This window comes from Babylonia areolata, chromosome 6 (assembly GCF_041734735.1).
Source record: "Babylonia areolata isolate BAREFJ2019XMU chromosome 6, ASM4173473v1, whole genome shotgun sequence".
Classification (NCBI taxonomy): Eukaryota; Metazoa; Mollusca; class Gastropoda; order Neogastropoda; family Buccinidae; genus Babylonia; species Babylonia areolata.
In genome coordinates, this window is record NC_134881.1 from 44,504,574 (window position 1) to 44,523,960 (window position 19,387).

The following is a 19,387-nucleotide window of genomic DNA, read 5'->3' on the forward strand; positions in this document are numbered from 1 at the left end:
TTGGGGGGATATTGAAAAGGCAGGTTTGATTGTTTCCATAATTTCATGGTTTATGATTTTTGTAAAATTCTCTGTGCAGTTCATGGATGAATTTGGATGATTTAAGTAATGTGTGTATGCAGTGTGTTGCGCACGTGCGCACACACACACACACATACACAGTTGTATGCATCAGCTATATGTTCGGTAGAAAAAATGGAAATGCTCTGAAATGATTTGGAGATTGAATAGGCTGCCGTCGCCACAGACTGAATGTCAGGGTCCTGTACTCTTGTGTTGTGAAAGTGGTACGTAGAGGAGAGGATTCATTAGTTTTACATTCTGCAGGCAGTTAGTCTTTGATTTGATGTCTTTCCACTTTAAGTGATACTAGAGGGAAGTAGTCCGTGATGGTTTGAAAATGGAGTCATTGTTACTATGGGAATCGGTCATCGTCGTCGTCATCTGCTGTGATCAGTACAGGTCTAGTCCCTTGGCATTCTGGAACTGGGTGTTCTCTCTCTCTGTGTGCGTGTGTGTGTGTGTGTGTGTGTGTGTGCAAGGAAGTCATGGTTAACTTAAACAGTAACTTTTAACACTATCATTATGAGATAAAAGTACCTTCAATGCTGTCATCACAAGATGCATATGGGGTTTACAACTGGTGAAATGGATTAACTTCAACAATGTCATGTGAGATGTATGTGGATGTATCCTGTGTCTGCTTATGTAACAGGCGATATTGACTGTTTGGCAGTGACACAGCCCACACACCATCCCCTCGCCTTCCTTTTTCTTCCTCTACCACCCCACCCCCACCCCTCCCAACACACACAGGTCAGTATTGATTTGTAGGCTGGGATGTTGTCATGCCAGTTGATTTTGCAGGTGGTCTGGTTATCTCTGCATCAGTATGTGATATAGTTCATGGTCTGCAAGGACATATAACAAGTAAAATCACATTATGATGTTCAGTTTGCCTAAAAACAGGAATTGAAAATAGGACAAGCAAAATCACATTATATTGTTCTGTATGCAGTGAAACAGGAGTTAGAAATATGACAAGGAAAATCATGTTACAGTGTGCTATTTGCCTGAAAACAGGAATTGAAATGAAAAAAAAAAAAAAGAGAGAGAGAGAAGTAACATTTCAGAACATGTGTGGCTGTTGCATCCAGTACTTCTCTCTCCCCCTTCCTTCCCTTCTCTTTGCCTTCTCCTCCCCTACCCCACCCCCACCCCACTTTGAAGAGCACTCATCCCCAGTTCTTGGACCAAATTTCAAGAGTCTGGCTCCCCCTCCACCCAGCCACTGACCTCAAACCATCCCCCTCCACCCACCCCATAACTCTGCACTTCCCCTCCCCTTCCATCTGTGTGTGTGTGGCAGCAGCAGACTTTGTAAGGATGTATCTGTGAATGTTGCTACTACAACTGTGAGGATCAGTGCAGCATGATAATATGTATGGCAGCATGGTGTGTGCTGGGTTGTTTTTGTTTGTTGTTGTTGTTTATCTTGGGGGTTGTGTCATATGATTATTGCAGGCAATTTATATTTTGTGAAACATGTAAAAATTGTAACTGGACATTGAAGCAAGTAGTTTTAAGCTTGAAATAATGTCGCCAACTTTTTAAGTGTGTGTGGCTCACTTGGCAGTAGTGATGTATCACATTTCAGCCTCACTGGCTGGTGCACCAGTGAACTTTCAGCCGTGATGGTTTGTGTAACATTTAACCCTGGCAGCAACCCTCGATGCCGGCGTCTTTGTGTCAGGGTCTCTTTTCAGTTGTAAACAACTAAAACAGTATTACCTGCCTTCTGGAAATTTTCTGTTCAAAATTCCCTCTTTTCTATCGTTCTCCTTATTCTAACTTTTTCCATTTCTTTCTGTCTTCTCTTCCTTTTTCTGCCTTGCTGGTCCATTTACCTATTGTTTTTCAACATAAAAAGCCTTGAATTTTTGTTGCCTTTTTTTGGGGGGGATGTGATTATTTAGTTTTCTTACTGTTTTGCATTCTTTTTTGCACACTGGATATGTGAATTGCCCACTGGCATTTTCTTGTTTTGAATGCCTGTTATATATTGTGTATTATGTGTAAATATGTTTCTGATCAGATTACTTTTTCTTTTTTTTTTTTTTTAATCCACTGGTGAAAAATTGACAAAGGTCAATGTCATATATATATCCTAGGTTTTATGACTGTACTTGTGCTAAAGTGGTTTCTTGTATTTTTGTTTGCTTATGTATGTTTTAGGTTCCATAGGGTTGATATTGATAGTATTTTCATCATTGTAATGGCCATGTCTGGTCGACTGGGCTTCCAGCAACAATGATGAGTAAATAGATAAACAAATAAATGAAGCGTAAATGGGCATTTAGCAGCATAAAGCAAGAAAAGAAAATTAATGAAGCTGAAATTAATGTGTCTAGCTTTTTACTCTGTGCAGCTCACATAGCAGTGGTGGTGGTGTCGCAACCATTTCAGCCTGAATTTAGCTGAGAGAACAGTGACGTTTCAGCCTTGATGGTCAGTGTACCGTCTGTCCCAGGCAGCATAATTTGCAAGGCAGCAAAGGGATGATGGTGCCAGGGGCAGTCAGTCCTTGCCCACTGGTCACTGCTGTGACTCCTTCTGCAAAGGATGACCAGTTTGAAGGAGAGACACAATGTGCTGTTGTAGTTTTCGCTTACAAACAAAAAAAACTGCGGGGGCAAAAAATGGGCAATAAACTGATTCCTTTAAAATTTTGTCAGAATGTTGCGTTTGTTGTCATGCTCACTGTTTGTGTGTGTGTGTGTGTGTGTGTCACAGTGTGTGTGTGTTTGTGAAGGCAGGTAGCTCCCACCTTCACCCCACTTTTTAAAACTTTTTTTTTTTTTTAAACAGTAGTGAGTTACTGCAGAGTGTGAATAATAAATCAGTAAGCCCTTTTCCCCCTGTCTCCCCTCCCAGCTCCTAACCTACACCACTCATGGATGTGGTTCACTGTTGCTGTTTGTCTGCTGCTGTGTACACATGCTGGGTTAGTTGCAGGGAAGCTTTGTCATAAATATGTTTGGGTGGTTTTTTTCTGCTTTCATTTCTTCACTTTTGTTGTTGTTCTGTTTTTGGGGATGGGTGGGATATGCTTTCTGCTGAGCAGTATCGTGTTTAGGATTGCAAATGATGTGCAAAGAAAGCTGTTATTATGTTCAGCTGAAATGAAATCATTTGTGAAAATGCTGTCTGTGCAGAATTTTGTCCTTTTTAACTTTGCTTTAATGAGGAACGCATTTGAATAATATTCATTTCAAGCGTTTTATATTTCCCTTATTATAAAGAATGACAGGAAACGTATGCAATGCATCAGCATTTTCCTGAGAGAGAAAAATGTAATTGTATGTATTAATTTTTGTGTGTGTGCATGAAACAGAGAGTGGCATGTTCTACTTTAGCTGTTTGGAGCAACGTTGGGGCAGGGCTTTGAGGAAATGAATGTCTGTTAACAATTGGAGCCAGGATTGTGCATATCTATTGCTCATATACACATTTCTTTGTGCGCAGCTCCATAGTTGTCTACTTTATAATTTCCCTGTTGATCATTATTTTTGTCCTGTGTATTTTCCTGTTGGCCCTTATTTTTGTCTTAGTTTTTCTATTGGTCATTATTTTCATCTTATTTTTGTATTGGTCCTCTTTCTTTTTTCTTTTTTTTGGGGGGTGGGGGTCTCATTTGGCTGTTGATCTTTTACTTTGTGTCTAATTTGGCCATTGGTCTGTATTTTGTGTCCTATTTTCCAATTATTCTCTCTCTCTCTCTCTTCTCCCTCTTTAAACAGTTGTTTGCTGAAGGTTGTGAATGAGGGACAAGGAAGGAGGACTTAGATAACAAAACATGGTGTCTGTTGTTGTTGTTTTTTGATAGAATGATGTGGACATGATGGGATGATTGTGTCCTGTGTGAGAGAAGTCATGACAGACAAAGCCAGAAGTTGTAATGAGCTGGTGATGGTTTTGGGTTTCATGTTGTGGATCTGGATATACACACACACACAGCCTGTCGGATGGGAAAGTTGTAGTTGACCCATCCACCTTTTTGTTTTGTTACAGACATGGGCATTGATTCAATAACCCAAAGGTGTTGTGTGTTCTTCATGTGCAGTTATGCATGTACTTGTCTAGACTTTTTCTTTTCTTTTTCTTTTTTTTCTTTTTTTTTGGTCAGGATTTCATCCTTCTCTGTTACTGAGTATAAGTTCATGAAATCCATGCCTTTGATTTTGTATATTTTAACTATTGGGAAAAAAAAGTCAGATATTTTTATATTGAAGCCAAAAGTAAGGTTAGATACAAAGAAAATGGAATACATGGAAAGTCAGTGTTTGGGAGCTTTAGACAGGTGCAAAGATTGTTTGTTGGGAAGAAGAGTTATATCCCTTCACCAGTTCTTGGCCAAGAAACCTAGATGATCATTACAAGAAGGTATGTCTACCTCCATGTTATTAGGATCCGAAAACAAAATCCCTGGAACCACAAAGATTTTTTTTCTTTTACTTAGATGCCCTACATAGGTCAGGGATATAGTCTTCCTGCACTCAACAACTGTCAGTATTGTATTCTGCACAGTGTCTTCAGCATTGGTCACCAACATCCGCAGTGCTTGCCAAACAGTGTGTGTGTGTGTGCTTCATTCACATCATGACTGTTATAGTTTTCACTGAGACAGTGTACAATTTTTTTTTTCTTTCAAAGTGGCTGCACTGTCCTGATGTTGCCTCTTCAGGAACTTTCTCTGTTTCCCCTTCCTCCCTTTTTTTTTTGTCTCTTCTCTTTCTCTCCTTCACATTGTGGGAGTCTGCTGATTTTAAGAAACAGTGTAGGTAGAGGAAGCATAGACAGTGACATTTTTGATGGCATTGAAAGCTGTATGATCCAAAATTTGTTGGGTTTTTTTGTGCGTGGTTTTTTTATTTTTTGTGTTTGTTTTTTTGTTTTGTTATTGTTTTTTGCTGTTGCCTGAACTGTACATAGTTTAGATAGACATATGTTTTTGTTATTGTTGTTTTCTGTTGTTGCCTGAACTGCACATAGTTTAGATAGACATAGGCACCCATAAGTCTTGGGGAGACGTCATTTATTGATGCATGAACTGTATTGTTGAATCATTGCATTTCATTTCTCTTGAGCTATTATGAAGGTTTGGTTTTTTGTGTGGGTTTTTTTTTGTGTTCATTGTTCAATGGATTTTGTAAAGCACCCAGTGTTACAATGTGGTACTGCTATGTGAACGGAGCAAGGTTGGGTTGCATGAGTGATGTTACCAGTGCTAAGTTTTGCTTTGCGTTGAGAATCGTCTGCAGTCTGTGGAATTAGCATCCTCACTTATTCCTGCCTATCATGCCCTCTGGCATGAAGGGAAGCATCAAAGAAATGTCAGTCTTGTCTGATTTAGCATAGACTTAGGGAAATTCTTCACACTAAGCAAATTTAGCACTGCTTATACCACTTATACGACACAGCCCAGGTTCCTATTTGTGTATGTGACTGTCCTTGGTCATGACTGGTTAACCAAAAGGCTGCATAGGACCGACTGAAATGTAATGTGAGAAAATCATTTGATGCAAAAACAAGCTGTGAAACAAAACGTGCATGTGAAAGGAGTTAAACACATGTTTTACCACAGCTTCTGCAGCAGTCGTCATCATAGTTGAATTACCTGAAGTATGATTGCTGTTTTAACAAAATGAGAGGATAGTGAAAAGAGCACAAAACAGCGAATGTTTTCAAACCTGAGGACATGCAGGTCTCTTTGTGCAACACAGATTTTTGATGTTGGTGACATGGTAGGATCTGTGCAGTTTTCTTCATCAGTGATGTTAGTTGATGACTGTACTTTGTACAAAAAAAGAAAAAAAAGTGAATCTCATCTTTGACTGTTTTTGCATGTTTTGTGTTGTCATTCATATTATTCTTATGTATTTTCGTATTGGTCTTTTTATGTCGTGACATCTTTGATACTTAATGAACTCAAAACTTACCTTTTGTATAAATAAATAAATACATGAATAAAATTAATGAAATGTTCTTGTGAGTTGTGGCCATCTTTTATTATCTCTTATAATACCCTTTTAAAATCTCACATAATGTAGTGCTGTTGTTATTTTTCCCGATTTCATTATAACTAATATTTGATCTTCAAAGCGTAATGTTTTTTCGAAGTGTCAGTTATTGACGTATGAGTGTAAGGCCTGTGGCACTTTGAAAATATTCAGTGAGATAAAGCAGCAGAGTTGAGTTCATCGACCAGCTGGTCAAGTTGTTCAGTGCTAGGGTCTTGATGTTGTGAAGAGATTATTGATCAAGGGGGTGAAACCTTCAAAATAAAGCTTTGTTGAGGAGTTTACATTTATATTTAGAAACATTTTCAAGCACTGTCATATCCTTACACCTGATACGAACTGGGATGTAAAAAAAACAAGCAAATACAAGACCTAGTTTAGGACTAGGGTCAGTAGTTGTTAGCATGCTAAACATGTTAAGGACAAACAGTAGTTGTAAACCTGTTTATGGACATACAGTAGTTTAAGCCTGTTAAGCAAGTTAAGGACAAACAGTAGTTGTAAACCTGTTGAACATGTTATGGACATACAGTAGTTTAAGCCTGTTAAGCAAGTTAAGGACAAACTGTAGTTGTAAGTCTGCTAAATGAGTTAAGGACAAACGGTAGTTGTAACTCTGCTAAGCAAGTTAAGGACAAACAGTAGTTGTATGCTTGATAAGCAAATTAAGGACAAATAGTATTTGCGAGCCTGCTAAACGAGTTAAGGACAAGCAGTAGTTGTATACTTGTTGAGCAAGTTAAGGACAAATAGCAGTTGCAAGCCTGCTGAGGAAGTTAAGAACAAACAGTAGTTGTTAGCCTGCTAAACGAGTTAAGGACCAACAGTAATTGTATCCCTGCTAAACTAATAATAGACAGATGGTGCTGTGAGTTATTCTTTCCAATGTGAGTGACAAGTGGAAGCATTCCAGAAGAAATGAGACCAGGTACCCAAAGGGATGCTTTGAGAATGACATATGCAGCAACAGTCCTATGCCTTGTGAATTCAGTTTATAGCCTGAACATTATCAGCTCATGGGTGATACGCCTCAGTCCATGTTCATGAACTCTGCTTTGAGCCTTTCAGTTGATAGAGAAAAGTGTAGTGTATTTAATATATATGGGTGTTGTTTTTTTTAATGAATATTATTGTTATTATGTTCATTTATGCCGTCAGTTACTTTGTGAATTGTAGACATTGGCGCCTTAAGAAATACCATTTTATTGACGAAATTGAATTGTGCTGAATTCAGTCAGTTTGATCTATGTCCTCAAATTGAAAATGTTTTTATAAAATGAACATGATTTTTATTATACAAAATGAACATTATTCGGGCTTGTGTGAAGAAAGAACACATATATGCACATGCAAACTGATGTATTGATTGAACATAGGTAAGTATCTGAAATTACAAGCAGTTGATATTGTGCATGAATCAGCATTACACTGAATGATAATTGATATTAATTTTGTGTGAAGGAATGTATACATGATTTATCATTATGTTGAATGGCTTTATCATTAGTGTTCACTGTGTGTTATGGAGTGTATACATGAATTAGCATTACGTTGAATGATTACCATTAGTGTTAAGTGTATATGATGGAATGTATACTTGTATCATCATCAACTGATTATTATCAGTGTTCAGTGTGTTACGCATTCATGAAATGGCACCATACTGAATGATTATCGTGCATGTGAGGGACTGTTTATATCAATTAGCAACACACTTAATGATTACGTCCAGTGTTTATGATGGAATGCACACTGTTTCCCGCTTAAAACAAATGATTACACCAGTTGAAGGCCTTGTAAGTATACTAGCTGAGCTCCCTGAACTAGATGTGATTGGATTCTCAAGGCCAGTGATGGGAGTGAAATGCCTGCATCTTCAACACTTTGTTCATGTTCCTGTCACTGATGGTGATTCCACCCCCTCACCTCCCAGCCTTAACCCCAGCCTTCCCCCTCCCTACTGGCAGGTTGAGCAGCTGGAGACAGCTTCTCAGGGCAGGCATTGTGCACATGCCCTAGATGGGAAGTAGAGTGCTGGTGTGTTTTCATCCACCACTTCTCAGCTACCTGTGTAGTGTGTGCCTTCACTTCACCCTGTAAGTGACGGCACATATGTTTTTCTACAGATCTGCTGGCGCCTGATCCATTGTGTCTACACACACTGAAGATCATAACATGAACAATTTTTTTTTTTTAACTGGTCCATGTCAATCATTCAATTCTGGAAACATGAAAACAGCTCTTAATTGCACAGCTAGCCCCTACCCTTCACTCCATGCTTGAAAGAAAATACTTTATGGGGGCACATCTAGAAGTCACTTGTAGAGATGAGTGCCCTAGAGAGTGTCAGCCTGTGACTTTTTTATGTGGAAAAAGAACTAAAATTATGTCATTGGATGACTGTTGATACCACTCAAAAAAGCTCCTATCTATTTTCCTCTTTGACTTTCAGAGAAGCACTAGTTGGTAAACTTGTGCATGTTATCACGCTCACTCTGATGATGAAAGCTCATATCTATTTGAGAGATATTTCTGTTTGATTTTCAAACAGTTGTGCAGTAGCATTAGTAAGTACATATTATCATGCTAGAAAATGATGACCTTGTAAAATGTTGGCTAAGTGGTAGCATGTCCGCCCAGGAAGCAAGAGATCCTGAGCACACTAGTTTGATCCCTGCTCTCACCAGTATCTTCTCCCCCTCCACAGAACCTTGAGTGGTGGTCTGAAGGTTAGTCATTCAGAAGAGGCAATAAAACTGAGGTCCCATGTACAGCATGCACTTAACTCACATAAAGGAACCCACAGCAACAAATCCACTTTGATAGGAAGACAGATACACTTGCAGGCAGGAAAAAAAAAGGGGGGTGGCACTCTCATTGTAGCGATGCACTCTTCCTGGGGAAAGCTGCCCAAATTTCACGCAGAAAAAGAATATAAGATGTGATTCTGTTTTTCAAGTTACTGCTGCTGCTGATATAGAATGATTGATTAGACATAAAAGTTCTTACATAGCCTTCAGGCAAGGCAGCATGTGGAACACAAGAGACAGCCGGTGTCTAGCTGGTCATATCCTGTTGGCTCACTGTAATCGTGATAATAATAAACATAATCGTAATGATCATAATGATAATAATTAGGGTAGGTGTGGGTGATTGCGAACAGCGAGTAATTGCTAATGATTCGTTTACTGCCCCACTTTGAAGCGTTCTTAACGGTTGCATTTCACAGTTTAATGTCTGCTTCAACCTTTTTCTAATATCTTAAATGAATATCGATTTTCAAGAACCAATCAAACATCATCTATTTGGCTATTTCCACGCTCTTTCGTCTCTTCACGCTCCACTGCCGACCAGGGTTACAAACGTGCTATCGAAATCGAGGGAAGCAAGTTGTAGGACTTGAACTTTGACACAGTTTAAAGTAGTTGATTTGATCAGATATGTTGAATGAACATTACCAGTGCTGGGAGAAATTAAGAAAGCGTATGGGTGACAAATCAGAAAGTCAGGTTTGACAGGAAACTGCAAAATAGTGTCGTTTGCAATTACACCATAGGATATTTTGATGCGAGTCTATTTGCGAACAATGCTGCATAGTTACTGAGTGCTCTAAAAAGGGTGTGTTTGTATGCGGTGTGGGATGTTTGTGTTTAAATGTCTGTCTGTGCGTTTGTGTGCATGTGTGATCAAAACCCAAAAAACAACAGTCTGGTGTGATGTTCCACTTCCAATAATATGTAATGTCTAATGAGTTAAAGACATGCTTCTGTTTTAATTGTCTACATGTACCCAAAGCACCGTTTACAATTAGACTTGCCCGTTCGCATTTACCCTCAGGCACCCCTGCTATTTCAAACGTCAACAAAACATTGAAAAGAATGAGCAGACGAACTTTTCCTGGTGCAACCAGTTGGAGAAAGCTTTCAAAAACAAAAGAATTACGTTTGACAATCATACAACATGTTATCTTTACAGTACACACGATGAGCTGGTCGCTTCAGCTGGATTGTTCACAATTAGGCATACCTACCCTATAATAATAATTATGATAATAATAATAATGAAAGTATTTATATAACGCTTTATCTGGTGTAGAGACGAATCAGAACACTCTCACACCAGCCATGCGTAACTCTGATTCAGAGGAACTAAAGACAAATAAATACTTACCAATAGAAAGCTAGAGAAATTGTAGTCTGGAAATAAGGAGGGAGTGGGGAGGGGGAAGCTATTGTGGAAAAAGGGAGGTTTTAATTAAGAGGATACTTGAAAGAGCCGGATGCAGAGATTTGACGAAGCACAAGAGGAAGCTTGTTCCAAGTGTAAGGTCCAGAGACAGAGAAAAAGCAGCGGCCAGCTGTAGAGTGTTGGAGTCTGGGAGCCCAGAAACAATTGATTTGAAGCTGATTGTAGAGAGTGAGATGGATTGTAGAGGTGAAGACAGGTCACAGAGATTGGAAGAGGCAAATTTGTGTACACATTTATAGCATGGAGTGCTGTACTTGTACTTTATGGAGTGCTGTACTTGTACTTTATGGAGTGCTGTACTTGTACTTTATTTTGTGCTCTGCAGTTGTTCAGTTCTGCATCAAGAAATGCTCCTTTCTAATGAGGTCCCTCTAATGAAAGATCAGGAGGTAGTTGATTTTTTTGTTTAATTTCATGGACAAGAAGCATGTTGAATATTTTAGACTTTGGAAAGAATTTGTATGGTGAACCAGTCATGATGTAAAAGACGTGGTTTATGAATAAATAAAGATGAGACATTCAGGTGTGCAGGTGGTGATGAAAAAAGAAGTTAAAATCAGTCAATTCCGCACTTCCTAGTTTTTCTTTGTGCCCCCCCCCCTCCCCCACCCCCTCTCCCACTCCAGCCCCCCCAGCCCTCTGTTCCTATCTCCCTTTAGCCTATATTTTTGGAAAATGGATGTCGCTGGAAAAGGAGGAAAGATGTGTTCTCTTGAAAATAATACACAGCGTGGTAGCCAGGATTGCAGCTTTGATGACATACTAGTGCTTTGTGGATTAGTTTTTTTTTCTCTTTCACTCTCTGGCAGAACACATGCGTATGCAACTCTTCCTACCCCACCCCTCCAACCCTGTCTCCACACTCTCTGGGCTGTCTTACCTGTTGCTCACTCTCTCTGTCTGGCTTCCTCAATGCAAAGAGACAGCATGTGATGAAAATATGGAATAAATATCTTTTTAAAAGATTTTTTTTGTTGTTGTTGTTGGACATATTTACAGTTTATTAACATTAATTGCTTCAGGTGAGGATTTGGGCTCTGCCTTTCTAGGCGGAGACCTCGACACAGTGGATATGAATCCACAGCTCCAATGACCGTAAAAGGTTATTGGGCCATTAATTAACCTTTTTACTTTGATTAAGATCAAACAGACTGATGTGTAGGTATCATTAGATATCACATCAACAATGATTTAAGTGTGGTGACCATGGAAAGGCAGAAAAATGGATGTCAGAGCAAACAAATTGTCCTTTGTTGCATCAAGAATAGGAATCAGTGTTTGGGTGTGCTGTACAGTATGTACTGATGGTAGTGGATAATGTGTTGGATTGTGGTGAATGTTGGTGCATGTAGTAGTGGAACATGTGTTGTTATTGCTGCTGCTGGCTTCTTGCTGCATGTGATCATTCATACACTTGTGGTATTTTGTTTTTATTTTGCCGTAAACTTTTCCTCACTTAACTTCCAACTGGAATATGTACCATTGAAAGCAACTTATGATAACATGATGATTTGTGTACCCTTTCATACAAATGTTCATTCAACTTAGGTTATGTTTTGGGGGTTGTTGTTGTTTTTTTCTTATGCCAGCATTGGAGTTGTGAAAGATGTAAGAAAACTGGTGTTTCATTCACGCTACACAACACAAAAGATATCGTAGGCAAAACAGAAGTTACACAAATAATAAAGACATGATTTGTCATTGTTTTCCAGTGATAACACATTGCGAGCTATGGGCATGAAAAGAATACTGTGGTGTGTGCACCCACATATATTAGGGCTCAGGCAGACCTGTGTCCAAAGAGATTTAAACATGTTTTTACTTGACATATCTGATGCTAATGTGTGGATCATACTGATGATAATTCTTTTTTCTTTTCTTTTTTTTTCATAAAGAAAAATATATATAATCAGTGCTGGTACTTTACTTTGTCACTGACTTTCTGTATTGCTTTTTCAAAAGATGGTGTTGGGTGATGTCAAGTTTGAGCATGATAGCATAGATCATAGTGATGCAATATTACATGTATCGGTAAAGTGATACCGGGTATGACATGGCCAGTATTCCCCAGTCTGATTTTTTTAAAAGTTTATTCTCAGAAGTGACAAAAGGTAAACATTTACTGACTGACCAATGGTTTCTATTCTGAAATAAAGCAACTGAAATTTTTTTTATTGCTGTGTGTATGTGTGTTTGCAAGCTTCGAGTAACATGTGGACAAAGCAGCTTCTGCATTTGGCATGGAAATCAGCACTGAAAAGACTAAAACTCATGGCCAACAGCATTCTAGGTATCACTTCAAACAGCAAAGTCAATGGGACAAGTTTAGAAACAGTGAAGACATTCAAATGCATTGGCTCCATCATATCAGATGAAGGTTCAGAACCTGAGATCATGGCAAGGATTGCACAACAGACTCCAAACCATCTGGAGAAACCAGAATATTAGCGTGTATGCACACAATCCACCTGCTGCACTCCCTTGCATTGTCAGTCTTCCTCTGTGCCTGTGAAACTTGGATGCTATCAGTAGACATGCAAAAAAAAAGATCATGGCAGCAGAAATAAGATGCAGCAGAAAGATCTTGGGCACTACACAGATCAAGTGATGGTTGGCAGCAAGATCCAACAGGCAGTAGGACCCCATGATGACCTCATGGTTGCCAAGAAATGTAAAATGAAGTGGTCAGGACAATGTTTCCCGCTCAACAGGACTTGCAAAGACAACCTTGCAAGGGACATTTAGAGGAAGCCACAGATGAGGAAGACAGGAAGAGGTGGGAAGAATGGACATGTATGACCCTGGCGGAATTCCAGATGAGGAGAGTGGTGGCATTGTCTTCACTGTTGCCTCAGTGACACAAGTAGATGTCAAGGGATAGGTTAAGGAGAAGGTGTGTGTGTTGTAGGTGAGACATAATCATGTGTATGTTTGTGTAATGTGTGTGTGCCCACATGAGTATGTGTATGAGGGCATGTGTGTGTGTGAGTGTGTGTGTGTGTGTGACTACCATTACATAATATGCAAAGAGATACAACTACACATTTCACAGTAATAAATGGCCTGCAAAATCTGGAACCTTGAAAGCATGTAGTTCAGTCTTTCTTTCTCCTGTCTCCTGAAAACAGAATGATGGACTGCATACTGGGGACCACACCGGACAGTCAGGGTGCCACTTGTATTACTTTTTTGTCACATTTCTCTGTGTGAAATTCAGGTTACTCTCCTTCAGGAGAGCAAATCACCACAGTGCAGCACCATCCTTATTTTTGTCTGTATTTTGTTTGAATATCAAAGTGGATTATTTACAGAATTTTGTCAAGGATAACTGTCTTGTGGGCATGGGTTCTTCAATGTGTGCTTAGTGCATGCTGCAAAAAGGACCTTAGTTTATCATCTCACCCAAAAAACTAGCACACAGACCACCACTCAAGGTCCAGTGGAGGCTGCATGGAACTTGAACCCATGGATACTTGTTTCCTAGGCTGATGCATTACCACCAGGCCACCGCTGCACCTAACTGACCTGAGTGACCACCACAAGCAGCCATGATTGTGGAGTGTAACCACAGATCAAGAGAATGTTCCTTGGCAGATGAACTGAAAAGATGGTTTGGAGTTTCTTTATTATTTTTCATTTATTTATTTATTCTTTTTTTGTTTTGGTTTTTTTGCTGCTCCATCATTTTCAGTAGCATTACTGATTTACTCCCACGCCACACAATCCGAGTCCTCTGTACACGGCCACACCTGGGTTCATCTGTCACAGTCCCAGCATCTGCTGTCCACAGGGAACTGTTGATGTTGATGTTAGGTCTCCAGGAGACCACACACCAGAGGAGACACTGCACTGCTCCATGGTGTGGATGGTTACTGGTCCTGGAAAGGGGAAAATGAAATCTGTGTACCACACACAGAGAATACCCAAGGCAGCAAAGATATGCCAACCCAAATTTCTATTCATCTTAGCTCCACTTCTCATATAACACTGAAGCAGTCCACACAGGCTGAAAATTGTCTACTTAAGTAACAAGATAAGTGTTTGGCTGAACGATTGATATTGAATAGCAAGAAATCCTAAAATTTTCCTGGTAACCTCACTTTAGTATCACAGAATGGCTGCAGTTTTCTTTTGGATATGCCTTTTGTTTCTCTTAACTTACTGTCAAGATTCTTCATTTAAAACTTTCTCCCATTGATTGAATCAGAGCATTTAGCATTATCATTTGAATTTAAAGCTGGTGATGTCATAATAACACAAAAGCCAATGGGAGATCAACCTGAATTTCATTCTTTAACAAAACTGGCTAGGGTTTGAAGATAATTATCTAAAGAGGAGACAACAATCTAGCTGAACTGAGTAAGACTTATCTCTCCTGCACCCCCACCCCCCCTTTTCCAAGTAAGAGGGGAGATAATCTCTCCCCATCCACACTGATCTTCCGTCGTAGTAGTAGTAGGTGTAGTAGTGTAGGGACTGGCAGGTTGTCTGCCTAGACCTCGCAGCCTTTTTTTTTTTATGTCCTCTTCAATATGTCTCCTATACTTTGTTTTGGAATACACATACATTTTCATTTACTGTACTTCATTCATCAAAGTATAAAAAAAAATAAAAAATAAAAAACACCTTTTAAATTGATGTTCATATTAAGTTGATTTTTTAACACATTAGTATTCCGTGCAAGTTTAGTTTCAATGGTGGTGCATTTCAAATTTGTGCAATTCTGTTAGCTAATGAATTTTTCCTTAGGTTGGTGTTATAGTGCTCCTTACAAAGTTTCATCACAGAGTTTCTTGTTCCATCGTAATCTGACATTCTCGAAATATTATTTTCATTGACATCATTAAAGCAATTTAATATTTTGTAAGTTTCTATTAAGTCTCCTTTTGGCCTTCTGCCCTTAAGTGAATGCAGATTTAAGTATGCAAGTCTCTGTTGGTAGCTCATAAACTTGCATTCTTTTAATAATTAAGTTGCTCTTCTTTGCACCCTTTCTCTAGCTATACAGATTATCTCTTGAGGTATGGGTTCCAAACAATATTAACATATTCTACAATGCTTTATATAGTTTAATGTAACCGTTCTCTTAATTACTCCTATCATCTGGTTGGCGTTATTTATCATATTCTGTATATATATGTCAAATGATTATTTATTATCGAAGGTTATGCCAAGGTCTTTCTCACTGACTCTTCTTCTTCTTCTTCTTCTTCTGCGTTCATGGGCTGCACCTCCTACGTTCACTCGTATATACGCGAGTGGGCTTTTACGTGTATGACTGTTTTTAACCTGCCATGTAGGCAGCCATACTCCGCTTTCGGGGGTGTGCATGCTGGGTATATTCTTGTTTCCATAACCCACCGAATGCTGACATGGATTACAGGATCTTTAACGTGCGTACTTGATCTTCTGCTTGCGTATACACACGAAGGGGGTTCAGGCACTGGCAGGTCTGCACATACGTTGACCTGGGAGATGGTAAAAATCTCTACCCTTTACCCACCAGGCGCCGTCACCATGATTCGAACCCGGGACCTTCAGATTGAAAGTCCAACGCTTTAACCATTCGGCTATTGCGCCCGTCTTTCTCACTGACATTTCTCAATATCCTGTGTGGTGTCCATCTATTTTCATATGGTGTTTCTTTTCTGGATTTTTATTTTCCATGTGCATTACTTTACACTTTGATACATTAAAATATAGATTCTATCAATCAGACCATTCCTTTAACTTAAAGAAGTTCCCACCCTTCAGAAAAAAAGGTAATTTATTTCTGTTGTTTCATTATCTATTTATTTATCTATATTTTTATTTGTTTGAATAAACACACTGGTTTCCACTGTATGTTCTGGTTTAAACTCTTGGCTGCCGAACCTTCTTGAGATGGAATGCCCTGCCCCAGGAGGCTGTCGATGCGCCAACCCTTGACACATTTGTTTGTAAGATGTTATTCCCATGCTGACCTACTGCATGTCCTCTGGCTGCTAACTTACCTGTCCCAATACCCCCTCCATTCTTTTTTTTTTTTTTTGACTCACTTGTGTAAACAAAGTGAGTCTATGTTTTAACCCGGTGTTCGGTTGTCTGTGTGTGTGTGTGTCTGTGTGTCCATGGTAAACTTTAACATTGACATTTCCTCTGCAAATACTTTGTCAGTTGACACCAAATTAGGCATAAAAATAGGAAAAATTCAGTTCTTTCCAGTCATCTTGTTTAAAACAATATTGCACCTCTGGGATGGGGGGGGGGGGGGGAAGAGAAAAAAAAGCCTAATTATATGCAAACTGCATTTACTGTTATATTTACGCACCTTTGGCACCCACCGGCAGCTGACCTTCGAGTAGCCAAGGTCATCATGGACAATTTTGTGTGCTGTCCCAACAGATAAGCTCAAAGTCCTTGCAATGTCATCCACTGTCACCCTTCTGTCAGACTGAATGAGGTCATTGACTGATTCGATCACCTCAGGAGACCTCACTTCTGTAGGCCTTCCAGGCCTGTCTTCATCCTCAACACTGCTCCGTCCTTTTTTAAACAATTTAGCCCACTTGTAGACATTTTTTCGGCTGAAACATGTGGCACCATACACAGTTGACATTCTCCTGTGAATTTCAACTGGTTTGCACCCTTCAGCAACCAAAAACTTGATAACTGACCGCTGTTCAATCCTGGAGCATGCTTCTTGGTCGGCCATCTTTGTTAATCGCCAAAATTCTCAAAGTTTTTTTTAATCTGCAAAACAAATTAAATCCATGTGAAAAAGAAGTAAAAAAAAAATTTTTTTTTAAAGTAAGCTTCTATCTGTATTTGAAGTCCTTATACCGAAAAATTCACCTTGTTTATTGAATGACCCTCGTATATTTTTTGTATTCTCTAAACTTGGCACTTTGATCTGATATTCGATACAACAACAACAGCAGTCATTATTATCATTTTTTGTTCAAACAGGAACTTCTTTTGCTAAGCATGGACGTTTTATTTATTTTGCAAACGTCTTGGTGCAGATAGTAAAAAAGGGAAACTACATTGTAATTAATGCTAGGGGACTTAATTTGCCACAAGTGAGTCTTGAAGGCCTTGCCTCTCTTTTTTCTTTTCTTTTTTTCTTTACTTTTTTTCTAAACTGGCACCCACCGCTTCAATGTTGATAATGATGAACGTTTTGACCCTGGGCATCAAATGGAAGAAGGAGAGGAAGAAATGAAACCAATTTAAGTGGTGTAATTGATTTTGCTGAACAAGAGTATTGCAGTCCTAAGAGGAAGAAGTCCCAACACAGAAATTGCGACTGTCGCCTGACCTGTAACCTCAGTCTGACCTCAGTTAAAATGGCCCATCACTGACGAACACGCTCATCAGCAGCATTCCCGTGGTTCATTGATTGTGTTGTGAAGTCAGTAATGTAGAATTTAATCAAAATAGATTTTTTTTTTTTTTAAATTGGCAATAAAAGCCACGTTTTAAACGCTGGGCCGAAATTTCAGTGATCGTCTCTCACTTATTTCAATTCTTTGAAGTAATTGTAAAATAAATGATTAAAAATGTAATATTATATTTTGACGATGTTATGAACTCATAGCAAAGGTAAAAAAAAAAAAATAAATAAATAAATAAATTTTTCATTGTTCAAGGGAAGTAATGCACAGGAAATAATATTGCGAAGAAACTTGTTTTGGGGGAAGGTGGGGGGGAATCCCATCAAGAAGAAGCGATTGTGGAAGACTATCAGTGATAAATATGCCACTAGTTCAAGTTATTTGAAATTAATACTGTTCTTTGTTGTTGTTTTTCTCAAAACGTTTGTGTCCAGTCAGTCACAGGTCAGGGAGAGCGCTTCATCCGGGAACTTACTGCCTCGTTGCCAAGAAACGAACGCTCGACTCCATGTTTACTCTTCCACGGGTTGGTTGTTAGGGCTGGACATTTTCAGTCACCTATTGCTCTGTTGCTCTCTGTCGAGGTATCCCTGTCAGCAAGATGATCAAGGGTCAGTGTAAACAGAGTGAGCAGTTCAAGGGCAAGGTAACTCGAAAGAAAAACGATGTCGTTTATGCATTCACAACAAAGAATGATGTCTACCAAAGGAACCATCTAAAGGTGAGTTTGATTAAATGCATGGCCCTCGACTTAACCACCTGGTTAGTTTGTATCAGTACTGCTACTAGCTAGGATGTTAAACGGAACAACACATCTGCGGTACATCAGATGTTGAACTGTGTTAACTTCTTACACTCTATAGCCAGTTTTGTTTCATACACAAATTTCAGCAAATGAATAATAAAGAAGAAGAATCCTAGTCACCTTTTCTTTGCCATCGGAAGAGCACTATTTTGTCAGAACATTTCAAGCAAAAGCATGCTGTCTGTTCTTGTCATGGTACATGTTTTTCTAGAATCTGATGCAAAATCGGAAGGATTTCATCCGTGATTGTGCTTCTGATGTTTATTGGTCAGCATTTGCCTTTAGAACATGGTGCAGTTATTCTTAAATTGCCAAGACTGTTTGAAAAGGAGGAAAAACATTGATGAATTGTTTTGAAAGCTGAAGAAAAGTTGACATAGATGAACAAGTGCTGAGAATCTTGATGGACCTAAACGTTTCTGAAGGTAAATTCCTGTGGTCTGCATTTTATCAAACGGTGTGAAAACATTATGTGCTGCATAGAATCTGATTCACTGTTTTGCTGTGTTGCTCTGCACCGCTGCAGATTTTCACTATATTTTCCTGTCCCCCCTACTACCCCACCTCAACCCCCTCCTGTCTTATTCTTCCTTTTGCCTGCCTGTAGCTGCAGTTTTTGTGTGAACAGTTTTTTGTCAGTTTCATTTTTCCCCAACATAAATTCATATTGAAAAGACAAAAGCTTATATAACCATACAAGAGGCAGAAGTTCCACTCATGCTGAATTGGAGAAAAGTTTGTATCTGAAGTGAGTTGTAATGATAATGGAAAAGTTTGAGGCTGTTTGCTCAGGTTGTTTTTAGGCTACAAACTGTTGGTCAGAAAAGTGGTTTGCTTGATAAATGCACATGAAAGTGTCAGATGTACTGCTGATGTCA

The 19,387-nt window shown here is 39.1% G+C and overlaps 2 protein-coding genes across 4 annotated transcripts in view; one reads left to right on the forward strand and one right to left on the reverse strand.

Annotated features, from left to right (window-relative positions):
- Positions 1–11,821: 11,821 nt before the first annotated feature.
- On the reverse strand, positions 11,822–17,012 carry LOC143283417 (protein GVQW3-like). Its single transcript, XM_076589652.1, has 2 exons — positions 16,639–17,012; positions 11,822–14,206 (listed from the first exon to the last, which is right to left on the reverse strand). The coding sequence occupies exons 1-2, from the start codon at positions 16,924–16,926 to the stop codon at positions 14,198–14,200; spliced, it is 297 nt and encodes a 98-aa protein (XP_076445767.1). The 5' UTR covers positions 16,927–17,012; the 3' UTR covers positions 11,822–14,197.
- A 1,037-nt stretch (positions 17,013–18,049) lies between these two features.
- LOC143283067 (parkin coregulated gene protein-like) overlaps positions 18,050–19,387 on the forward strand; it is a 16,951-nt gene continuing 15,613 nt past the window's right edge. The window contains exon 1 of one of the 3 annotated variants that reach the window (XM_076589092.1): positions 18,050–18,350. In XM_076589092.1, the coding sequence (XP_076445207.1) occupies positions 18,306–18,350 (45 nt within the window). In that variant the 5' untranslated portion in view covers positions 18,050–18,305. Of the gene's footprint in view, positions 18,426–19,387 lie in introns of all 3 variants that reach the window. The other 2 variants (XM_076589091.1, XM_076589090.1) reach the window with 2 other exon arrangements.

What these genes read in the sequence shown, in the direction of transcription:
- LOC143283417 (XM_076589652.1), bottom strand. Translation starts at nt 16,926, where the DNA reads ATGTCAACTGTGTATGGTGCCACATGTTTCAGCCGAAAAAATGTCTAC.